The sequence below is a fragment of the Rhinolophus hipposideros genome (assembly GCF_964194185.1).
Source record: "Rhinolophus hipposideros genome assembly, chromosome: 9".
Taxonomy (NCBI): Eukaryota; Metazoa; Chordata; class Mammalia; order Chiroptera; family Rhinolophidae; genus Rhinolophus; species Rhinolophus hipposideros.
In genome coordinates, this window is record NC_138055.1 from 13,856,433 (window position 1) to 13,876,455 (window position 20,023).

Consider the following 20,023-nt stretch of genomic DNA (forward strand, 5'->3'; position numbering starts at 1 on the left):
TGATGGCACTGGCTCCTGCCAGTCGGTGACCAAATTTCATCCTCCCTCTCTTTTGAATGTATCCTGATTCTGCCCACATCTTCCCATCTCCACCACTCCCAGGGCCATAAACTTGAGCCTGGATTGCTACAATGGTCTCCTTGCTGCCCCTGCATCCAGCCATGCCCCCCCCCACAACCACATCCCCATGAAGCCTCTAGACAAAGTCCAAACCCACCAGGTCCTGCTGGATCCGTCCTGCCTTCCTTCCAGCTCACCTCTCCCCCTCCTCCTCTCCCCATCTCTGTGCTCCAGCCCATATGGGCCTTCTTTCAAGTTGCATGAACATTGTGTTCTCTCCTACCGTGGCCTTTCCCACAGGCTGTTCTTGTTTTCTGGAACCCTTTCCCCATGTCCTTTGTCTGTCTTATGTCGACTCATACTTCAAATCTTAGCTGTACTTTATTTCCTCCCAGAAATATTCCCTGGGCCGCTTGTTTGGTTTAAGTGACTAGTTATAGTAATCTGGTCTTCATATCTAGTCAACAGTCTTCTCAGCTCTACAATCCTTTGCCTAGGCCTATGAGACTATACGAGCTGGATCTCCAGCCTCATCTTCTACCCCTCTTCCCATGTTTGACAAGCTGTAGCCTCAGTAACGAAGATTGGTTGCCTAATGGTACACAGCTTAGATTCATTCAACAACAAATATTTTTTGAGCTCTACTATAGGGCAGACATTTTGCCAGGCACCGAGCTAAACAGAAATAGCCTTTGTTTAGGAAACTTACATTCTAGTGGGAGAAGACCAAAAATAAACAAATAAAAAAGTCAATATATCTTATATCAAATAAGTGCTACAGAGAGGAACAACAAAAAAAGGCAGGGTGAAAATATGGAGGTGGGGGTGGTGTTATTTTTTTAAGGACTCAGTGGTCAAATGTGGCATTTAAGTGACCTAAAGGAAACGAGGAAATAAAACCTGTGGATATCTGGAAGAAGAAAGTTGCAAGCAGAGGGAACAGCCAGTGCAAAGGGCCTGGGGTGGGAGCTTTTTGACATGTTTCAGGAAGAGCAAGGAGCCCAATGTGGCAAGTGCTCAGGACAGTGGTAGAAGATGAGGGCGAAGGCTGGGAAGGGTTGATGAGCACAGCTCATGTAGATCCTTGCTGGCCCTAGTAAGCACTTCCGTTTTTACTCTGAATGAGATAGGGAGACTTTAGAGGGCTTTGAACAGGGAAGTGGGGAACGAGATCCGACTTACCTTTCAAAGAATCGCTCTGGCTGCTGTGTGGAGAATTGACTGTAGGGGGTAAGGGTGGAAGCAGGGAGACCAGTCAGAGGCCACTGCAGTAGTCCAGGCAGGATATATTATGGCTCAGTACATTAATTCATTGGTTCAATAAACGAGAGAAAGAATAAATGAATTCGTTCTTCTTTTTTTTTAAATTTATTGGGGTGAAAATTGTTAGTAAAATTACATAGATTTCAGGTGGAATTCGTTCCTCTTTTGTTGGCCTTTGAAGTGGTTTCCAGTGTTGTACTAATATAAATAATGCTATAAGCAATGCCATTTGCATAATGATTTTCATTTTTATTGTTGATATTTTGCTTGGGGTTTTTCCCCTCATAATAATTTATTGAGTGTGGAGCTGCCTGATTAAAGGGGAGAAACATTTCAAGGTTTCTAAAACATACTGTCAAATTGCTTTCCATGAAATGTAGGAAGATATTATCTCTTTTTAAAATTGTGCTAAATTGAAGAGCAAAAAAAAAAAAATGAAGACTTTTTCTCTGTCTTCTATCTGAGCGCGAGGTTTCTTCATCTATAAAATGGGGATGATAACAGTTGCTCAGCTTACAGGCTTGTAGCAGGGTCAAAGGAGTTAGCGAGGGAGTGGACACCCAGGATTGTCCCCTGGGCTTTATTAGCCGGAAGTAGAAGGGTGGAGGGGCGGAGCTCCACCTCAACCGGGCTTTCAGTGGCTGGAGGGGATGGAGTAGGAAGAATGACCAGCTGCCAGGGAAAAGCTGGAGCAAGAGGGTTCACACCTGTTTACACCTCTCTCTGCCTCACTTATGATGTCTTCTGCTGGTCATCATCCTTTTCTAGCCCATTCTCTTCATTGATGGAGTTAGCACTCTATATTTCTATATTTCGATGGATTTTCAGAGGATCCTCATTCCAATCAGTTTTCAGTCTTTTGTGGTATATTATGGTCTCCCAAGCAATATATTTGTGAGGTTAGAATATTTGGCTCTGTTTGTAAAAATACTTTTTATCTGAACATATTTGATGGTAAAATCCTCTCCTCCTCCCCTTCAAAAGAGAGAAAGGTGATTTCACATAAAGAACTAAGAGGAAAGGAATTTTGTTAAGAGTTGGGGTGGGGGATGGGTCGGGGCACTGCTGAGCCACATCACATTCTGTCCAAATGGAGGTCAAGACTTTTCCCACTCTGAGCAAAGAAAGGGCCACTGCAGATAGCGCCTCCTCCTTCTAGCTGCAACAAAAACCTGTGGGAAGGGAAGGGGGTTTGCCTTTTTTTTTTTGTTTAAACTTTCTTATAGGCTGTGCATTACAAATTGTTCTCCTCTCCTTTCACCAAATAATCAACTGGTCCCAGAATCTGAAAGCCCAGCACAATTTAGTCTGCGTCTCAAAATGCAGGGTCGGTTCAGACCCGCTAAGGATGTTCAGCTTTTAATTTCTGGAGCAAGACTCAGCAAACAGTCCAACACTTTTGTGGAGCTGTGAGAGTTGAGCTTCGCTGTTTGATAAATGAGCAGACGGCAGGCAGCCCCTCTTTCTTTTTTTTGTATGGGTTCAATGAAGCCTGCCTAAAGAACGCCACATGCTGTTCTAGCTAGTGATCTAACATTCCGCTACATCCAGCCTTCCAAATTCCCTTTAATTACTCCAGAATCCCACCCTTCTCTCTTTCAGCCTGGCAGACAGGGCTGGGGGCTCCATGGGGATGGGGGTGGGAAGTGGGGCAGCTCAAGAGATCTACCCTCTCTGGAGCTGTTGGGATTCTTTTTTTAGGTGGTGGTTATTCATCTCTCCAGTTCATTCTTCTCCCCAGCATGTGGGCTATTCTGACATCATTTTGTGGGTGCCGTCTTTTAAGAAACACGAGTGAGTTTTAGGCAAACATTCCTGAAATGTCACATTCAAATCACTGCCCTCTTTTAAGGAAGGGAAAGAGTGAGGAGAGGTACTGACACCCACTGAGCATCCCAGGGCACCATGTACTAACCAGGTGTTTTACACTTGGTATGAAATCTTATCCTAAAAACAACACTAGAAGAGACTATGATGATCCCCATTTCACTGATGAGAAACTGGGATCCAAGGCGATTCCAGGCTGCTCGGACTCACAGACTGGCCAGTGGAAGCAGCAGGAGTGTTATTTCACTGTCTCTCCTGTTCTTTACTTTGGCTGACACCCATGGCAGCCCGCAAAGTGTCCACTAACTGTACATGAAACCCCTGATGTCCTAAGTGTCACCTTCAGAGCCACACAGGAAAGCCACTCAGTCTCATTACAGACAGGCTTTATTTTGACCCCAAATCGTAAGACCTTGATCCAGCTTGATGTCCAAACTTAGTCATCAGAATAGCTCTGAAAAAAAAAGCTTTTGGTTGTTTCCAAAAATTCAATCCATCTTCAATAGGCAAAATTTGCCACCAGTAAGAACTGATCCAAAAAAACTTTCAAAGTAATGGAATAAGTGCAGATCCTCCCACACTTTGAAGGAGACAAACCCACATGTACGTAAAGAGTCAAGCATGCTTAAAACAGTTCAAACATAAGAACTGTGGGTCTTATTTCATAGAGGGCATCTGGGTGTGGGGAGAAAAGACGGGCTTTTCAGATAGCAAGAAATGAGACGTTCAGTACAATGACAAGTTGTTCTTCTTTAACCATGTATTGTGGAAGTCTTGTGCCTTCTCCTCTTAAAAAAGCATGCATAATTTTCTGAACAAGAGAGAGAAATGATTAGGCAAAGTGGTTGGTAAAAGGGACTCTGATTGTCACAATTCTAAGTCTGAGAGAGGGGTACTCGCTTTCTTTGTTGACAACAGACCTAGCCCCTTTTACAGAGATGAAAAATAATTAAGCTGGTGGTATGGATAAGGATTTTTAAACACCCTAGCTCAGTGCTACCTTCTTGAAATGGGTATTTGCCAAAATAATCTTATTATGCTGATGGAACACTATCCATTCGATATTTTTTTTGTAGGCACCTACTGGGTACCAGGCACTGGTGGTCGATGGGTAAAATGCTGCAGGTTCCGCAGGAAACTGCCCAAGAGAAATTTCAAAATTTTACAAGAAATTCATATTTAGTACAATGAAGACAGAAATGGAATTCCAAATCACGAGGCTGGGTTGATGAAGGATTCTGTGGAAACACCTTAGGCTAGGAAAGTAACAGTTAACCTGTTGTCCCTTGAGGGGTACCATGGATGAGGGGTTCCAAGAAATCCAAAAGTCCGTTTGTGAGCCCAGGATTTTCCTTAGGCTGATTGGATGATGTGTCATGTGTGAGTATGAAAAAAGACAGTCATTACACACCAATTTAGCTAGAATGAGGTGAATTAAATAAGATACAGGTTAAGTAAAAACTGGAATAATTCTGAAGACGGTAATTAGAGAGGGTGAGGAATGGTGATGGCAGTGTGTGAGCAATGTAGGAAATTTTTAGAACAATTGTTCTCAAAACTGTTCAGAAGGAAGAGCAGCTAGACAGGTTGAAACATCGATACATTAGTGATGATATATTAAAAACATTGTGTACTAAAGTCATGAAATACGGCTATGGTAAACTGAAATAGTGATTATAGCTAACATGCATTGAATGTTCATAGTGACCAGGCACTGTGCTAAGGAAGCCCTTTTAACAGTCATTATCTCAATAATTCTCCAGGTAGTTGCCATCACTTTTCCATTTTACAGATGAGGAAACTGAGGCTCAGAGCTATTTAGAAATCACCTGAACTCACACAGCTGGTAAGTAGTGGCGACAGGATTCAAATCCAAACAATTTGATTTCCGAGTTTTTACGCTACATGACACTAAAGACACTAAAGAAATCACAAAATGTGGAATTCTACTGTGAAATCAGACATTCTGACATGAATCCTCCATAGCAGATACTAAAGGTTAAGAATAATGTAGGCAAGAATTTAAAGTAGAAGTAAACTCTATCCAATCCACATACTTAATTTTTTCCTTTGAAAACTGGAAAAAACCATCCCTGAAGGATCTTAAGAATACATACTGGTATCTTCAGCTCTGCCCCTCCATGGGTTTGCATGTGACTCTGGGCGGGAGGCGTGGGTGGGCAGATTATAAAGACTCTTGAGGAAAAGGACAATCGTGTAAAATGAGAGGAATCTTTAGCCTCATCTCCGTTCCAGGTACGTTCAGCTGATGGAGGCACAGATCCTCAAAACACAATTAGCGTGGTTTTTTTTTTTTTTCATTGCTCAAAATGACTGGCAGGGAGGAAGGAGCCAAATATTCAAGGAAGAGCCACCCACAGCCCAAACTGCCAATTACCTCAAGTCCTCATGGGAAAAAGGCAGGATATAAATAAATTCAATTTATACAAGTACATCTGTCGCCCCAGCTTCCTTTTCTCCAAACTTCCTGCCTCTTACTGGTGTCCCTGCCTCGCAGAAGGCACCCAGTGCTCTCCCCACACCACCTTCAGATCCAGCCGTGCCACTAAACGTACATATAGGACCTTGGGAAAACCACTCAGTCCCTCTGACAATTTCCTCTCCTGGAAAATGAGAGGGTTTCATTAACAGATCTCTAAATCCCCTTAATAGGATAAACTTATGGATATTGAGGTGCTAGTAACTGATGAGTATGAATGAAGTATCCTGCCCTGTTCTAGTTGCATTTTTATACACCTAAAGGAACTGAGGAATGGGGGGCAGCAGCAAGCCTTCAGGGGAGGGACATCTGTGATGCTAAATGGCCACTCCGCATACTCAAATTCCACTGTGTCACAACCATCTCGTGCCTACCCATGAATCTGCCTCTTCCTGACAAGTTCAACCAATTGCTGATCATAAACCACATTACCCTCACACCGTCTTAAGTGATCACATTGCGACCCTTGTGTCGCTTGCCATGGGCTCCTCACTGGAGAGTGTACCTGGCACTCTGTCAGGATCCTGGCTTCCATTTCATAGTTGTAACCCCCAAAAGGATCCTTTTGGATATCCTTTTGGGGGCAAAACGGGTGAAGGTGTTCAAAAGGTACAAACTCCCAGTTACAGGACAAATAAGTCGTGGCGATGTAATGTACAGCATGTGACTATAGTTCATACTGTATATTGGGAAGTTGTTGAGAGAATAGATCTTAAAAGTTCTCATCACAAGCAGAAAGAATTTATTAAGTATGTGTGGTGATGGATGTTAACCAATCTTATTGTGGTGAGCATTTTGAGGTATGTACATATATCAAATCATTGTATCATATACCTAAAACCAATACAGTGCTATATGTCAATTATATCTCAATAAAAATACATGAATGTCTGAAATGCTCTAGTGTGAATAAAATACCTACTTGCCTACCTCCTTCCCTTTCTAACTAAACTCTAATTTTATATTCCAAGAGGCAATGACAGCCAAAGGCCGCCAATGAGATGGAGAAGGAATTGCTGGGTAGCGCTCTGGGGAAAGCTCCGAACAAGGGCTGACTCAGCTGCAGTTTTGACCTTTCTCTCCAAACACCCCTTTTTCCACTTCTTGCCTGGAATATACCCTTTGCTGTCCAGCAGCCACTTTGGACCCTGAGGTGACCTAGAAATTGGAAGCCGTCTGCTAGGGATGGCAGAGAGAAAAGGAGCCTGGGTCCTTCATGCTCTTATAGAACTGTCGTACCAGCACTGGGTTATCTTGTTCTAGACTTATTTAATATGATAAAAAGTAAAACCACTAATTGACTTAAGCCGCTGTTTGGGGATGGGGAGGGGTGTCTGTTACCCACAGCCCCAACACAATTCCTAACTGATACACTTGCTGATTTTCCCGCAGGAGTTATTTCATAGAGAAGGTTCCAGTCGCCCTGGAGTCAGCTATGTCATCTTTCAATGGGAATAAAAACTTCATAGAGTTCACAGGGCTGTGTGAGGATTAAATGAGATAATGTGTGTGGAGGGTTTGGCCCAGTGCCCGGCACAGGGTCTGCGTTACTATCACCATCATTTCTACTTGAAAAGCATTTCTGGCTAATATGGTACAGATCCTCATACGTTTGTAGACTAACTTTCCCATTTGACACACGGAGGGACTGAGGTTCAGAGAGGGAAAGGGACCAACAGATCCTCACATTCAGGACCCCAAACTAAGCATTCTTGGCAATTCCTGGCCTACAGCGCATGGTGGACCCTCAATAAAAGTTTTTGAAGAAAACATCCTTTCATCTTTAAACCTCCACTGGCATGCATGTTACACATGCTTGGAAAGAAATCCCTTTGTAGGTCAGAGATGTTCTCTTTGCTCAGAAACCTGAGGCCGGGTTTTTCTTTCTGAAAAGATTTAGCTTGTTGCTAGTAAGCACATAATGCCCCACCTTTGTGCAGGTAGTGTTTTTGTTTTAGAGTTTTGAAAAGACCAGTGGGAAAGCAGGAGAAAAAAGGATTTGGTAAAATTAAAACACCCACTTGAGCTTCCATGGGTCTCACAAGGCTGCGGGTTGGCAGAGGACAATACTGGTTCCTGGGAGTTTTCCAGGCCTGACCTGGTTCTCAGACTGCCCCTTATCCCCCACCCCTAAGGAGGCTGCAGTTTCCTCCTCTGCATCTCCCCCAAACCCTGGCTGTTCACTGCTCAGGAGACATATCTGTTGTCTTGTTTTGCAGATTCAAGGATGTCCCTTCTGCAGCCCCCTCCCCTCGAGGGTACTATCTTCTTCCATCTGTATCCTGTCTCCTGGCACAGGGCCAGGTCTACAACGGAACACGACAAATGGGTATCAAATAAATGAGTGAACCCAAATGTTGAGGGAGGAAAGTAGCATGAGAAATACTGGGAGGGGGCTTCACAGTGCCTGGAACACCCGGGGAGAAGATTTGAGGGCGCATTTCTCAACTGCAATGACCACTACACATGACCCCTGAGAAACAGAGAGGCCAAGAAGTCACTCCCAAATTCCACTGTCTAGGAGGAGGTTTCTGGGTGTCTGCCATTGACTCCACCAAAGTCAAAAGCACAACTTTTTACACAAAACCTGCCTGTACACACACCCATCCCACCCCTGAAATAACTTGCTCTATGTAAATGAGATGGTTACATGCATGGACTCTGAAGCCAGACTACCCAAGTTCACTTCCTGAATCCACTGCTTACTGCCTATGTGAGCCACTTAGCTAACTTCTTTGGGACTCAGTTTATGAAATGGGGATAATAACAGTTCCCACCTCAAAGAGCTGTTTAGAGGATTAGACAAGGTTGCTTTTGTGTTAAGTGCTTAGAACAGTGCCAGGTACACAGAAAGCCCTATGTAAGTGGTTGCTGCTTTTATTAGTTTTATGAGAAAGCTGGGAATATGGCACTCATAATTAGATGTAGAGAGACACTTCTATGATTTGTTAAAGAGGATTGCCTATAATGAGCTTGGGCAATTTAGCTGGGTATGATGTCATATATAGGTCAATTCTGATCCCTATTGCCTTGCATTTGTTTCAATTTACAGTTCTGTTGTTCCTTAAAAATTATTTTTACTGCTTTTGCTGGAGAACTAGAGTTATCATTTTAGAAGTGTCTTTGCTCAATGTGACAAGCCCCGAGGAATCAGCAGCATGAAGGAAAAGTTGGGGAAGGGCAGAAGGTCAGGCCACACTCTCCCTTTCCCCACTGCAGGTTCCCAGGCCACACGTGGGCAGACCAGAGCTGGGGGAAAGGGCGGAGTCTCACAGGAGACTACAGGAGCCCTGGGCTGGACTTCTAATGTCTAAAAGAGAGTCTCACTTATTGAGAAGAGGCCTGTTCTTAATATCGATAACCCAGAAACTCTTAAACCTGCCATGAAACCATCAGGGGTAAAGGAAGGGAGTTTGGCCATCATGAGGTTGAGAAGTGACTAGAACAAAACCAAGCCATTTTCTGTTTGCACGCTACAAGTTCAGCCTATTCCTTCATCAATTATACTTGTGTGGGCTTGTGTGGGCATCTCCAAAAATCAAGGTATAACATTAAATGTGCTGGTCAAAGTCACCCAACACAAGAACAGAGTCACAGGGGGACTCTTCAGTGTGTGTGGGGTATAAGAGCAGCATGTGGGTGGGTGGTAGGAAGTCAGCTTGCTCCTTCAACCAGTGTGGCCAGAGATCCACAGGGGCTCCCCCAAACCCGCGACTGGACCCCTTCCCCCAGCACAGGGGTGAGGATGACAGCAGAGGGCACCGAAAGCTGGAAGGAAGCCTCAAAGGGCACCAGCTGGTCAAAACGACTCTTAATGTCTTTTCTTTAACCACCCTCCTCCCTTGACCCTAGACGTGCCAGAGGAGCAGAGAGAGACAGCTGGCACCACCCCTCTTTCACAGAGCAAATTCTGAGCCACGGGGAAGAGAGGCTCTAACTTTGATGTGTGAAGTTTTCAATTGGACCAAACAAGATGTTTTTGTAGCTATTTTAATTATCTAACCAGGACTGATGTGATGGCTGAGCATGGTCATATGCTGTGCGATTTCCCCACGATGTCATCGGAGGACAGAGCAGGACGGTTGGACAGAGGACTCTGAAGGTGGGCTCCTCAGAGTGAGTAGAAATACAACCCATTTCCATTGGTACATTAACAGGTCCCCCCTACGCAGCAAATGGGCTGACGGAAAATGGGTACAACGCCAATTTCAAATGGTTATCGTACCATTTAGGTTAAACAAATTCATACATGTCAAATGATTTATACCGTCCCCTAGCAAATACTACAAATAAAATTCATTCAACTTTTAGCAAATATCTGAAGGTCTATTGTGTGCCAGGCAGTATTCTGGGAGCTAGGGATTCACAGTGAATAAAAAAAGTCCTCATGGAGCTTCCATTCTAGAGAAGGAGGTAGATAAAACACAAGCAACTATATAGTTATATATGATAGTTATATATAATATATAGTGATATAATTATGTACTTTATAATGTATACAATTATATATTATTATAGTCTATAAAATATATAATTATATATATTATATGCTATAATATATAATACACTACATATAATATACATAATTATATATAATATACATAGTAGTATCATACATATACAGGGTGCCAAAAAAAGGCATATAAGTGGACACTTTGGTCAACGTTGCTCAAGCAGTCGTTCACTGTAACCAGAAGTGTCTGGACGCTGATGGTAACCACTCTGAGCACCTCTTGTAATTGCAGAAGTCAAACATAACTTGTATTTTTCTTTTGTTATCAGTATACATTGAGTATTACAATTTTAATACAGTTTTCCTTTCTTAAAATGTGTACATATTTTTTTGGTACCCTCTGTATATGGTACTTCAGACAGTGGTAAGTGCTATAAAGAAAAATAAAGCATGGTGAGAAAAGAGAGGAGATAGGATGAAGTGGGGCCAATTTTAGACAATGGTGATTTCTGCTATTGGTAGAGCTCTTTACAGTTTTTAAAAATGCTCTTGTAAGCTCTGTTCCATTTTATCCCTAAAGTAATTTGATGAGGGGTTATTCCTGTCTAAAGATAAGAAAACGGAAGCTCAGAAAAGTTAAGTGACGCCAAGTTCGGTAGCCTTTCATTGCCCAAAACAACATTAACAGCAGGGAAAGGCCAGTTCATCCAGAAGCCTCAATTCTCTGCAAATCCTAAATTAATTCCGGGACCTGAAGTCAGCACAACATTACAGGAATCGAGGCTTACAGAGCTTGGCCACAGTGTTGGAAAGAGAATCTCGATTTTAGATCTTACTTGCAGCAAAGCACTTGCTGTCATCCACTTTATCAAGAACAGTATCCCAGCCAGGAGAATGGGAAATGGGTACAATGCCAATTTGCAGGGAGAACTTCAGTGCTGATGGTTGTTTCATCTCCGCTCATCTGCAAGCTGGGTGGGGAGACTCCCACCAATCTAACTGTTCTCTAAAAACTAAGTCGCAATACAGAAAAACTCACCTGCTCTGAGTTCAAAGTTCATAGATAAATTGTTAAGTTTGGACAGATTTGCTCAAAGGAAGACTGTCTACAATTACACCCCAAGGTCTCAAGGAGATGGCAGCTGCAGCATGCGGGGAGCCCTCGGGAAGGGCAACTGTGTCTGGGATTTCAATTCAACACACTCGGTGTGTAGCTCGCCCTCAGCAGGCACCTCCTGTCCTACACCCACAAGCACAGCCGCAACTCCTAATGCTTTTGAAATCCCTGGCAAGACAGCTGCACAGCTTCTGCATTTGTGTTTTTAATACCATTCGCGTATTTCATTGCTTTCGGACTGAAGATCAGGTGGAGTTTAAAGGCTTGTTTTAATGATTATTTTGGAAGCAGCTGGCACTATAATTCTTCTTATAGAGAAAACTTATTATTTGGGAAAATTTTGTGAATAGCCATGTGGGGCATAGATATCAGCAAAAATCAAGAATCGCGGAACAGAGGAAATTTGGTAGAGGTGGTCCCAAGAAGGAGGGGAGAGGCATGGGGAAAAGAGGGAGGTGGGAGAAGAGGAAAGAGGAAGCAGCAGAGCAGGGAGGGTTGGGACTAGCTGTGGGGAATGGGCAGGTGGAGGACCAACGAGCCTTCGGAGTGATGGGGAGGTGGAAGAGTGCCTTGAGATGGAGACGTCTGTTGTACAGGACACTGTTTGGGATGTACACCCCACCGACGAACTTCAGTCTACTAGGCTCAGGAATGCTTTCGGTGGGCTGTCTGTGCAAAGCAAAGAGACCCCTGAGTTTCCTCCCTGGCTCAGAACAGGGCTGTCCAGTAGAACTTTCTATGATGATTGCAAGTGCAATATGGTAGCCTCTGGTCGCATGTGCCCACTGAGCATTTGATGTATGGCTAGTATGACTAAAGAACTGAAATTTTTAATGTTGCTTAACTTTAACTTAACCTTATGTGGTGAGTGGCTACCGTACTAACCAGCACAGGTGTAGAGAGAGGAGGTACATGCAGAAGGATGAGTCCCAAGTCAGGGTGGCCCTGAGAATGCAAGTGCCTTGGGATTTGCTGAAATATTGGTGGCAGGTTGAGACTTAAAGCAGGAACGGAGCTGGGGTGCCAGGAGGAGGGGCTGAGTTTTATAAATTTTACTTAGAGCATGAGGTCAAAGAAACCCTCAGCTGGCAACAGGGTTACAAATGTATTTGTGCAAAAGGGAACAGATGGTCCTTTCACAGGCAAACTGGAGTTTCTAGAAATGCTAAGAGATTTGTATCTGCACACAAACATCTCCTGGAGAACTCCCAACAGCGGCTGTCATGGTACATGGTAGATGTTACTCAATAACCGAGCTATTGGATGACTGAGTGAAGAAACCTTACATCACGCACGGACATCACCCACTGCATCTGACCTTTTCTCCTGAAGAAGGTAGGGGTTAATTCCCACTTCACAGCTGAGAGGGCTGAGGCTCAAAGAGGTTAAATGGTGAGTCCAGGGGAGTCAGGATTCTTGGTCTTTTGGTTCACCCCACCTGCCCCTCCATCTTAAGAAGCCTTATCTGGGCTTTTCATCGCGGCTGCTGTGAGTGTGTAAATGCAAGTGAATGCTCCAGGACCACGGACACGTGACAAAGCTCCAGGGTCCCACGCACTCCTGCTGTGCTTTTCCTTCTCTCACCAGGTGAGAGGCTCACAGTCTCCCTCCCTGGACTGGGAGCCCCTACACAGTAGGACCCACTCTGGGTTCCCTCTGGGTCTCCTCTGCCACTCAGTTCAGCCCCGCTAACACCAACGCTGAAGAAATGATTGAATGAAATGGCAAACGTGGTTTCTCCACTGACTTTTAAAAACTTCTTTCCACTCTGGAGAAATAGTGTTAATGCATCACAAAACCATGTCTCCCCGCCCCTCCAAGTTGCCACAAAGCATCTTCCCATCTGTTAAGTGGAGCCAATTGTCAGCTACTCAGTTTTAGACTCTCCAGAGGGGTTGGCTCCAGCCTGACACCACTTTTTTTTTTTTCCCTGAAGATGATTTATCTGTTGGGGATCTGAAAAGGGAATACTTGAAATTTATACACTGACCTCTTTCTGCCATCTCACTCCTTGCTATGCCTGCACTCAGAAAACTGTACCACTCAGGAGCGTGATTACAGGACAAGCCTGCCTCATTTTTTGTTATCAGATGCAATAAAAATTATACAAAGAAAAAAGAAGCTAATAAAAGGAGAAAGAGTTTAGGTTCATTGACTCAAATTAAGTTGGGTATTTTGGAAGTGTAAAAATCTAGGTTTTTTTATCTATCATATAAACAAATGATCAGTCTTAGAGAGTGCTCCAGCAGCTTTCCTCGCCCTGTGAAGTATGAATGATCAGGGATAATGATTTTTTGTAGCCACAGCTCTAAGCGTGGAATATATTTTTATCATAAGAGGACAATCAGGCCTGCAGTGACAATACAAACAGCACCATTCCCAGCGGCTGACTCCCTGATAACACAAGACCATTTCCTAGTTTCTCCAAGGCTTTCATATTATAAGGCCAAGGAGTTTGCCTGTCCCAGGCTCACTGACATACATATAACACACTTGTGAGTTCAACATTTGCCTCTCAGAGGAAAGAAGTTACTAGGTGCAAATTAAGTACTGAGGAAATTCAAGTTAGACGTTCACTTTTTCCTTTATACCCTGTCTGAATTATTTGACGTTTTGAATACTTGGGTATTATTTTGTTTTGGTATTTGGTCTGGTGTTCCTTTGTTAACAAGTGTTTGAACTTGTTAATAGCAAAACAGCAAAGTTAAAGTTACCAAAGTATGTACTTTGGTAACTTAAACAAACAAACCAACCAACCAAGTGACATGATTAAGAATTGGGCACAAATTGCTTAAAAGGGGGAAGAAATGGAATAAGCCTGGTTCGGCGGACTCACCTTTCCAAAGCTGGCAGCATTGACAGGTTGAGTGTCATTCTTCTCGCAGAAATCCAGGTAATGCATGTAAAGCGCGCTGCGAGGAATGCAAACCCCTTCTGCAATCTCATAGTTCCCCTCCAGCCTGTGGGAATAAATGTCCAATGAGCAGACCCCAAGCAAAAAGGATGTGTTCTTTCTAGTCCTCCTTCAGAGCTGGGAGGACCTTGGAAATAACTCTTCCCACAGATGGGGAAAGCGACGTCCAGGAGGACAAAGCGACACGCCCAAGGTCCTGACGGAGTTAGTATGTTAGCAGGATCAGACTCCTGGCCCCTGTGGGTATGACCTTGGGTCACTTGTTCTGCCCAAATTCCCAAACCTTCTCCTCTGTGCTGTCATTGGCCGGGCTATAGTTTGGGTGGATCAAGTTCCCCCCAAACTCTACACATGATACAGGGTCTTGCAGGTGCCCTACTGAACCAAGCTTCGAACTACACACTCACTTGCATAACCCTTTCGAATAGATGTCAACAACTTCGATTGCTTCTTGGCTAACAATAGCAGTGGATGGGGATGGCCTGCAAAGCAAATGCCTCAGTAGAGGCTGCCAGAGGGACAGTCACGAACCTGCTGATTGAAGGGAGGTTTTCCTCCCCACGGCAGGGAGCTGAATCTCTTGGTGTCTTTAGGATTGCCTCCTCTGCGGTACTGGCACTATAGGATTCTATACCTATTACCTTCTAAATGAGGATAGGGTAGGGGTTCAGGGTAGGAACTTCCCAGCTGGGTTTAAATCCCAGCCTTCTCATTTGTTGGCTTGGGGACCTTGGGCAAGTTACTTAAACTCGGGCCTCAGTTTCCTTTTGGAGGTGATTATTGTAACCACCTCACAACAATCTCCACGTGGTTGCTGTGACGATCAGATAGAATGTGTGACATGTGTCAGCATGGTGTTTGGCACATGGTGGGTACTCAGTAGATGTGGGACCTCATCAACATCCATTTTTCTTCTCCATAAAACATTTCTGGACTCCTATAATGTACAGAATCTGTGCTAGGTAGTGGGTCTATAAAAGTAAACGAGATACAATTTATCTCGTTTTTTTCCTCTTTAGCCCAAACACCAGAATGTAGTCATCCCAAAGAATCCTGCCTCCTTTGTCACCGACACACGTAAAGGTTAAACACTTCTTCCAACAGAACTGCTGGGGCACGTGACAATTTGGGGATTCTCTTTGGGCCCTGAGGCCTTCAGAGCCTGGGGCACACACTGTTAAATAAATTCACCAACAGAAAATATCTCTCCTTTGACCATGAATTGGATTTTAGGAAACAACCCAAAGTCATTTGGAGCCACCCTTAAGGGATTGTAACTGCAATAACCCTTTTCTCCCAAGCTTTTTTTTTTTTTTTTTGATAGTTGAAAATAAGGCATGATTCTAAAGCAATGAAATAAATGTCCTCGAGTGGCTTCTAACTTTCTGTGAGGGCACTTGCCAAAGAAGTGGTCCAGAGCTGTCGTAACTGAAGTAGAATGAGGACACGGCCTCCTGAGGTGCCCACTTGAAAGGGTAGCACTCGTTTGGCTCATTCCACCATGTGGATGAAAGAAAATCAGTTCAATCTTTCATACTCAAACCCCAATGGATGGCTACAATCCTAGATATGCTCAGATAAATGAAAAAGCCTGGTGCTGAATGGTCTCAGGTCACCCAGCACCCACCCCCCTCTTCTGGGAAGGGGAGCATTGAGTAACTCTTGACAATTTTTAGCAGTGATTCAGGAAGTACTTTATGCAATCTTTTCTAGCAACCTAATTCCTTGAAGCTGGGATGGTGTCTGAGTCACTTCTGCACCCTTAAGTCCAGCATATTCCTTGGCACAGGGCAGATGCTCAGGAAGTGTGCGATGAATACATTGTTTCAGTCAGACATTCACTCACAAGTGGTCATTGATCTCTTCCCACTTGCCAGGTGCTGGGGATACCACCGTGAGCAAGATGGTCCTTACTGACATACAGAGAACAGAGTAATGGTAGACAGACAGGTAAAGACACGAGTATTCTTTCACACATATTTACTGAGTGCCAGCAGCATTCTAAACAGTAAAGAAATGGCAGTGAACAAAAGCCCTGTCCTAAAAGGGCTCACATCCTAGGACATGTGTCCCCAGCATCAAACCTCGGAGCTCTAACTGTGTTTCCTGATGGGAAACTGGTTTCACATAGAGATTAGGTTTCACTAGACTGTCCTCAACTTCAGATCAGGTATGTTTGGGAATCAGCTTGCTAGCTTAGCCTGGACCCCGAAATGCCACTCACAGTATTGTTTCTCTATACAAGTGAGTTCAGAGGTCTAAATAACCAGCGAACTCACAGTCTTGTGGGGGCCATCTGAATAAAACAGCTTTCACAAACTGGGGTCTCACAGACGTGCTTTGTTTGGCCTGAACAGTGTTGGCCCAACTTTTAGAATTCAGGACATTTCACATTAGAATCTGGATTTCTGGCTTCTTTTGAAAAGGCTGAGATCTGGCAACACTGGGCCCATATTCCCGTATGACAACAATTGGCCAGAGTTACGTGTGCCCTCAAATTGGCCAGAGTCCTCACTCCTCCCTATTTTTCTTAAACCCAATCTACTTTCTGTTCCTTGCCTGGCTCCTGTAGGCTCTTGTGTTGACATAAGACACGGTCTATGCCCTAGTTCACTCGGCAGCCTAACTGGGGAGAGTAACGCACAAAAAGAAGAATATTTAAGTACTGCAAACTGCTGGCCATAGGTGCCATCGAAAGTGGAAATACAGAGATTAGTGTTACGAGAGCAGATAATAAAGGTTTCATGGGTGAATTGGGATTGCAGCTTTGTAATAACAACAACAGCCAGTATCTGTTGAGCTCTTACTGGGTGCCAGGTACTGGGTATCCATGCTCTCATTCCATCCTCACAATAACCCAGGAGAAAGGTATTAGACCCATGTTTTAGAGGAGGAACCTGTGGCTCCGAGTGGAACTCATGTGCCCATGGTCACGCAGCTAGCTAGTGAAGGGGAGAGTCTGCTTCACGCTATTCCACTGCAGTATTCTCCACGGCAGTGGGAAGCCCAGATAAGAGGACGGGCAAGGATGAGAGACAAATGTGGCATGTGCTTTAGATGATGGAGACACTGGTCTGAGTGCAGAAGGAGGCTTGTCAAGGAGTATCTTGAAGGAAAGAACCGTGGGGGTGGGGTATGGAGAATCTTGAAATGCTCACAGAAGAACAAGGCCTGGCATAAGAGTTTAGCAACCCCTGGAATTGAAGAATTACTATGAAAGTGTTCTTTTCAGAAGGCAATGGAGTGGTACTCAGAGAATCGAAAAAATAAAGACTCAGAGGCAGGAAGACCCGAGTGTTTCTGGGATGCTGTAGGAATCCTAATGAAGTCATCCATAACAACGGCAACTACCATTAACTTAAAGCTTAATATGTTCTGTTTGCCAGCAATGGGTTGAGTGTAAAAGAATGTAAAATAAGAAATCTAAGTTTTATAGGTTTCATCTTAGATTACTGAGAGTTCCATTAAGGAATTTCCTTAACAAGCTTTGACTTCAACTCTCCAGACTATTGTGGAACATCTCCCGGTGTAAGGTATACATGTGACCAATCTGGGCAACTGGAACTTTGTGCATATCAAGCTGTGGGGAGAGGAAAGTATCTCCTACTGCTAATCTTTGCTAATGAGTTCCTAAAATTAAGTTTGGCCAGAAAAATCCATGGGCACATCCAAAAACGTGCATTTCAAACCATTCAGAATTCATCTTATAAAAGGCATATGATCCTTTCAAATGATAGTGGGCCAGTGAAGTTCACGGGAGTGGCATGATCAAATTCTCTCTTTGGAAAGGTCACTCTGGCATGGTGGGAGGCCTGGCACACAGAGGCTGAGTAATTAGTGTTTGTTGAATGAATGAAAGAACAAATGAGAACGATCAGGAGCTATTACAATAGTCCAGGCAAGAAGTGATGGAGCATGAATTGAAGGACTGGCCATGGGGGCAGAGATAATAACTGCTGGGTGTGGGTCCCATGTCTCTGGATGCGAGAAGGGTCGGAGCAACCAGGGCAAGTTGTCAGGTTGCTAACTGGGCTGAATGGATGAATGGGGGCTCCATCTCCCAAGACTTAAAAACACAGGAGAGGCAAGTTATGGGGGGGAAATGATGCTTCCAAATGTGGTGTTAAAAGAGCAGTCTCTCAGGTAAATTCCTGCTCTCTCCACCCACTCATTAGTTTACTGAAGCTCCCTGTGCCTCAGTTTCTATTTGTTGTACCCATGGCTTGTTTGCTCATTACATCTGGCCAAGAGGTCAGGGTTACAAGGTCAAGGTTAAAATTCATCTCATTAACTGAACCCACAGCAGCAACAAACTATTTGAGTCAGACGGGTGCAAAGCACAGATCACCCAGCTGAGCTAATTAAGCGGTTACCTGCCAAAGGCCAGAGCCTTCTAAATAACTACATTTCTACCCATGTTTTGTTCCTCCTACCAGAGCGTCTTCGCCCCAAGGCATCTAGGTGGCTTATGACTATGAAGCTTTTTAATAAGTTTCATGAACGAACAGATGTAATTGGCATTAAGGGCAACTCTGATGCTTTTGATAAGTTTTTACAGGAATAGCATCGTGACACCTTTCTCCAAACCTCCTCACAAAATCCAGAGGGTCTGTGGGTGCGCTGAAGTTAATTGGAATGTCCACTTCTGTGACCCAGAACGGAAGACAGTTAATGATTTCTCTTCATATCTGATGAAATTTCCCTTTTCCTCTTCACTTTTAGAGGACATCATTAGTCTGGCATGGTGAACAATACTCCATTATACCTGGATATTTTTAATGATCACAAAGGAATTCCCCACTTCTTCCATTTTCTGATCTTCTATTCAACAACTTGATCATATTTGAATTGAGCCTATCCTATTACAGAGAGATAATGAACTCAGTCTACTAGCCAACATGAGTTATTATCTGCAGCGCCCCTTTTTAAAAGCCCTCAGCACAAGGTTTCGGCATGTGACATCCTAGGACACAGGGAGGAAGCTTTGTGTTAGCACCTTACAACCCAGAGCAAATATCTCAGCACCTAGCATCATCACTCCCCGTTTTCATCTTAAACCTAGGTTTTCTTACAGGTACACGTGGGCTTGCCGTTCAAGGTCTCCACTTCTCGAGTCCTGGCACACATGTCTAAAAAAGAATTTTCCTTCTATTTTACCAAAGAAAAGACAACAGGATTTAAAAAAAAAAAAAAACAACTTCGCTGAACGTAGTAATTTATTACGGAGGCTGCAGAGGCACCATTTGCTACACAAGCCATCCCCTCCAACCTTTCCATCTATCCCCCTGGGTCTACACTACAGATAGGGCCACACAGGACATCTTCAGCTGTGCCCCCTCACACACCTGTGGGAGTATTCTTCCAGGCCGGTCGGGATCAAGAAGTAGAATTGCTGGAGGCACATATTAAAATATTAGAGGGATTGCAAAATTACCCAGTCAAATAACTTTACCATTTGGCATCTTAACCGCAGCACAACATTCTTTTCTTTTTTTTTTAAACAGGACCCTAGCCCCACAACATGGCATCTCGTTCTCTGAGACATTTATACCCTTCGTGGTGTTCTGCTTAATTATCCTTTCTCCATCTGTAGCTGCGGCTTCTGGCAGGACACGGTCACACTTTGCCATTATTTAGCACCTCTGGTTGCTTTCAGAGCTAAAAATGTTCAACCTCCCTTTCTGGAACCTGAACTATGAAAGCAAATGAGTAAAGCACCACTTTACTCAAAGCACCACTGAGTAAAGACGCAAGTCAGAAATGGACGCAAAACATCAGGCATTGGTTATAGCCAATGCATCTGGTCCAGGAGCTGTGTTACCTGGTCTAACACTTCAACATACTTTTTTGGAAAAGTACCAATAAGAATGCAGACATACAACACTAAAA

At 43.9% G+C, this 20,023-nt stretch overlaps 1 protein-coding gene across 2 annotated transcripts in view; it reads right to left on the reverse strand.

The window, feature by feature from the left end:
- The window catches only part of RFX4 (regulatory factor X4), a 139,258-nt gene that overhangs the window by 71,747 nt on the left and 47,488 nt on the right, over positions 1-20,023 (reverse strand). For both annotated transcript variants that reach the window (XM_081060966.1, XM_081060967.1), the window contains exon 4: positions 14,057-14,180. In XM_081060966.1, the coding sequence (XP_080917092.1) occupies positions 14,057-14,180 (124 nt within the window). The remainder of the gene's footprint in view (positions 1-14,056; positions 14,181-20,023) is intronic.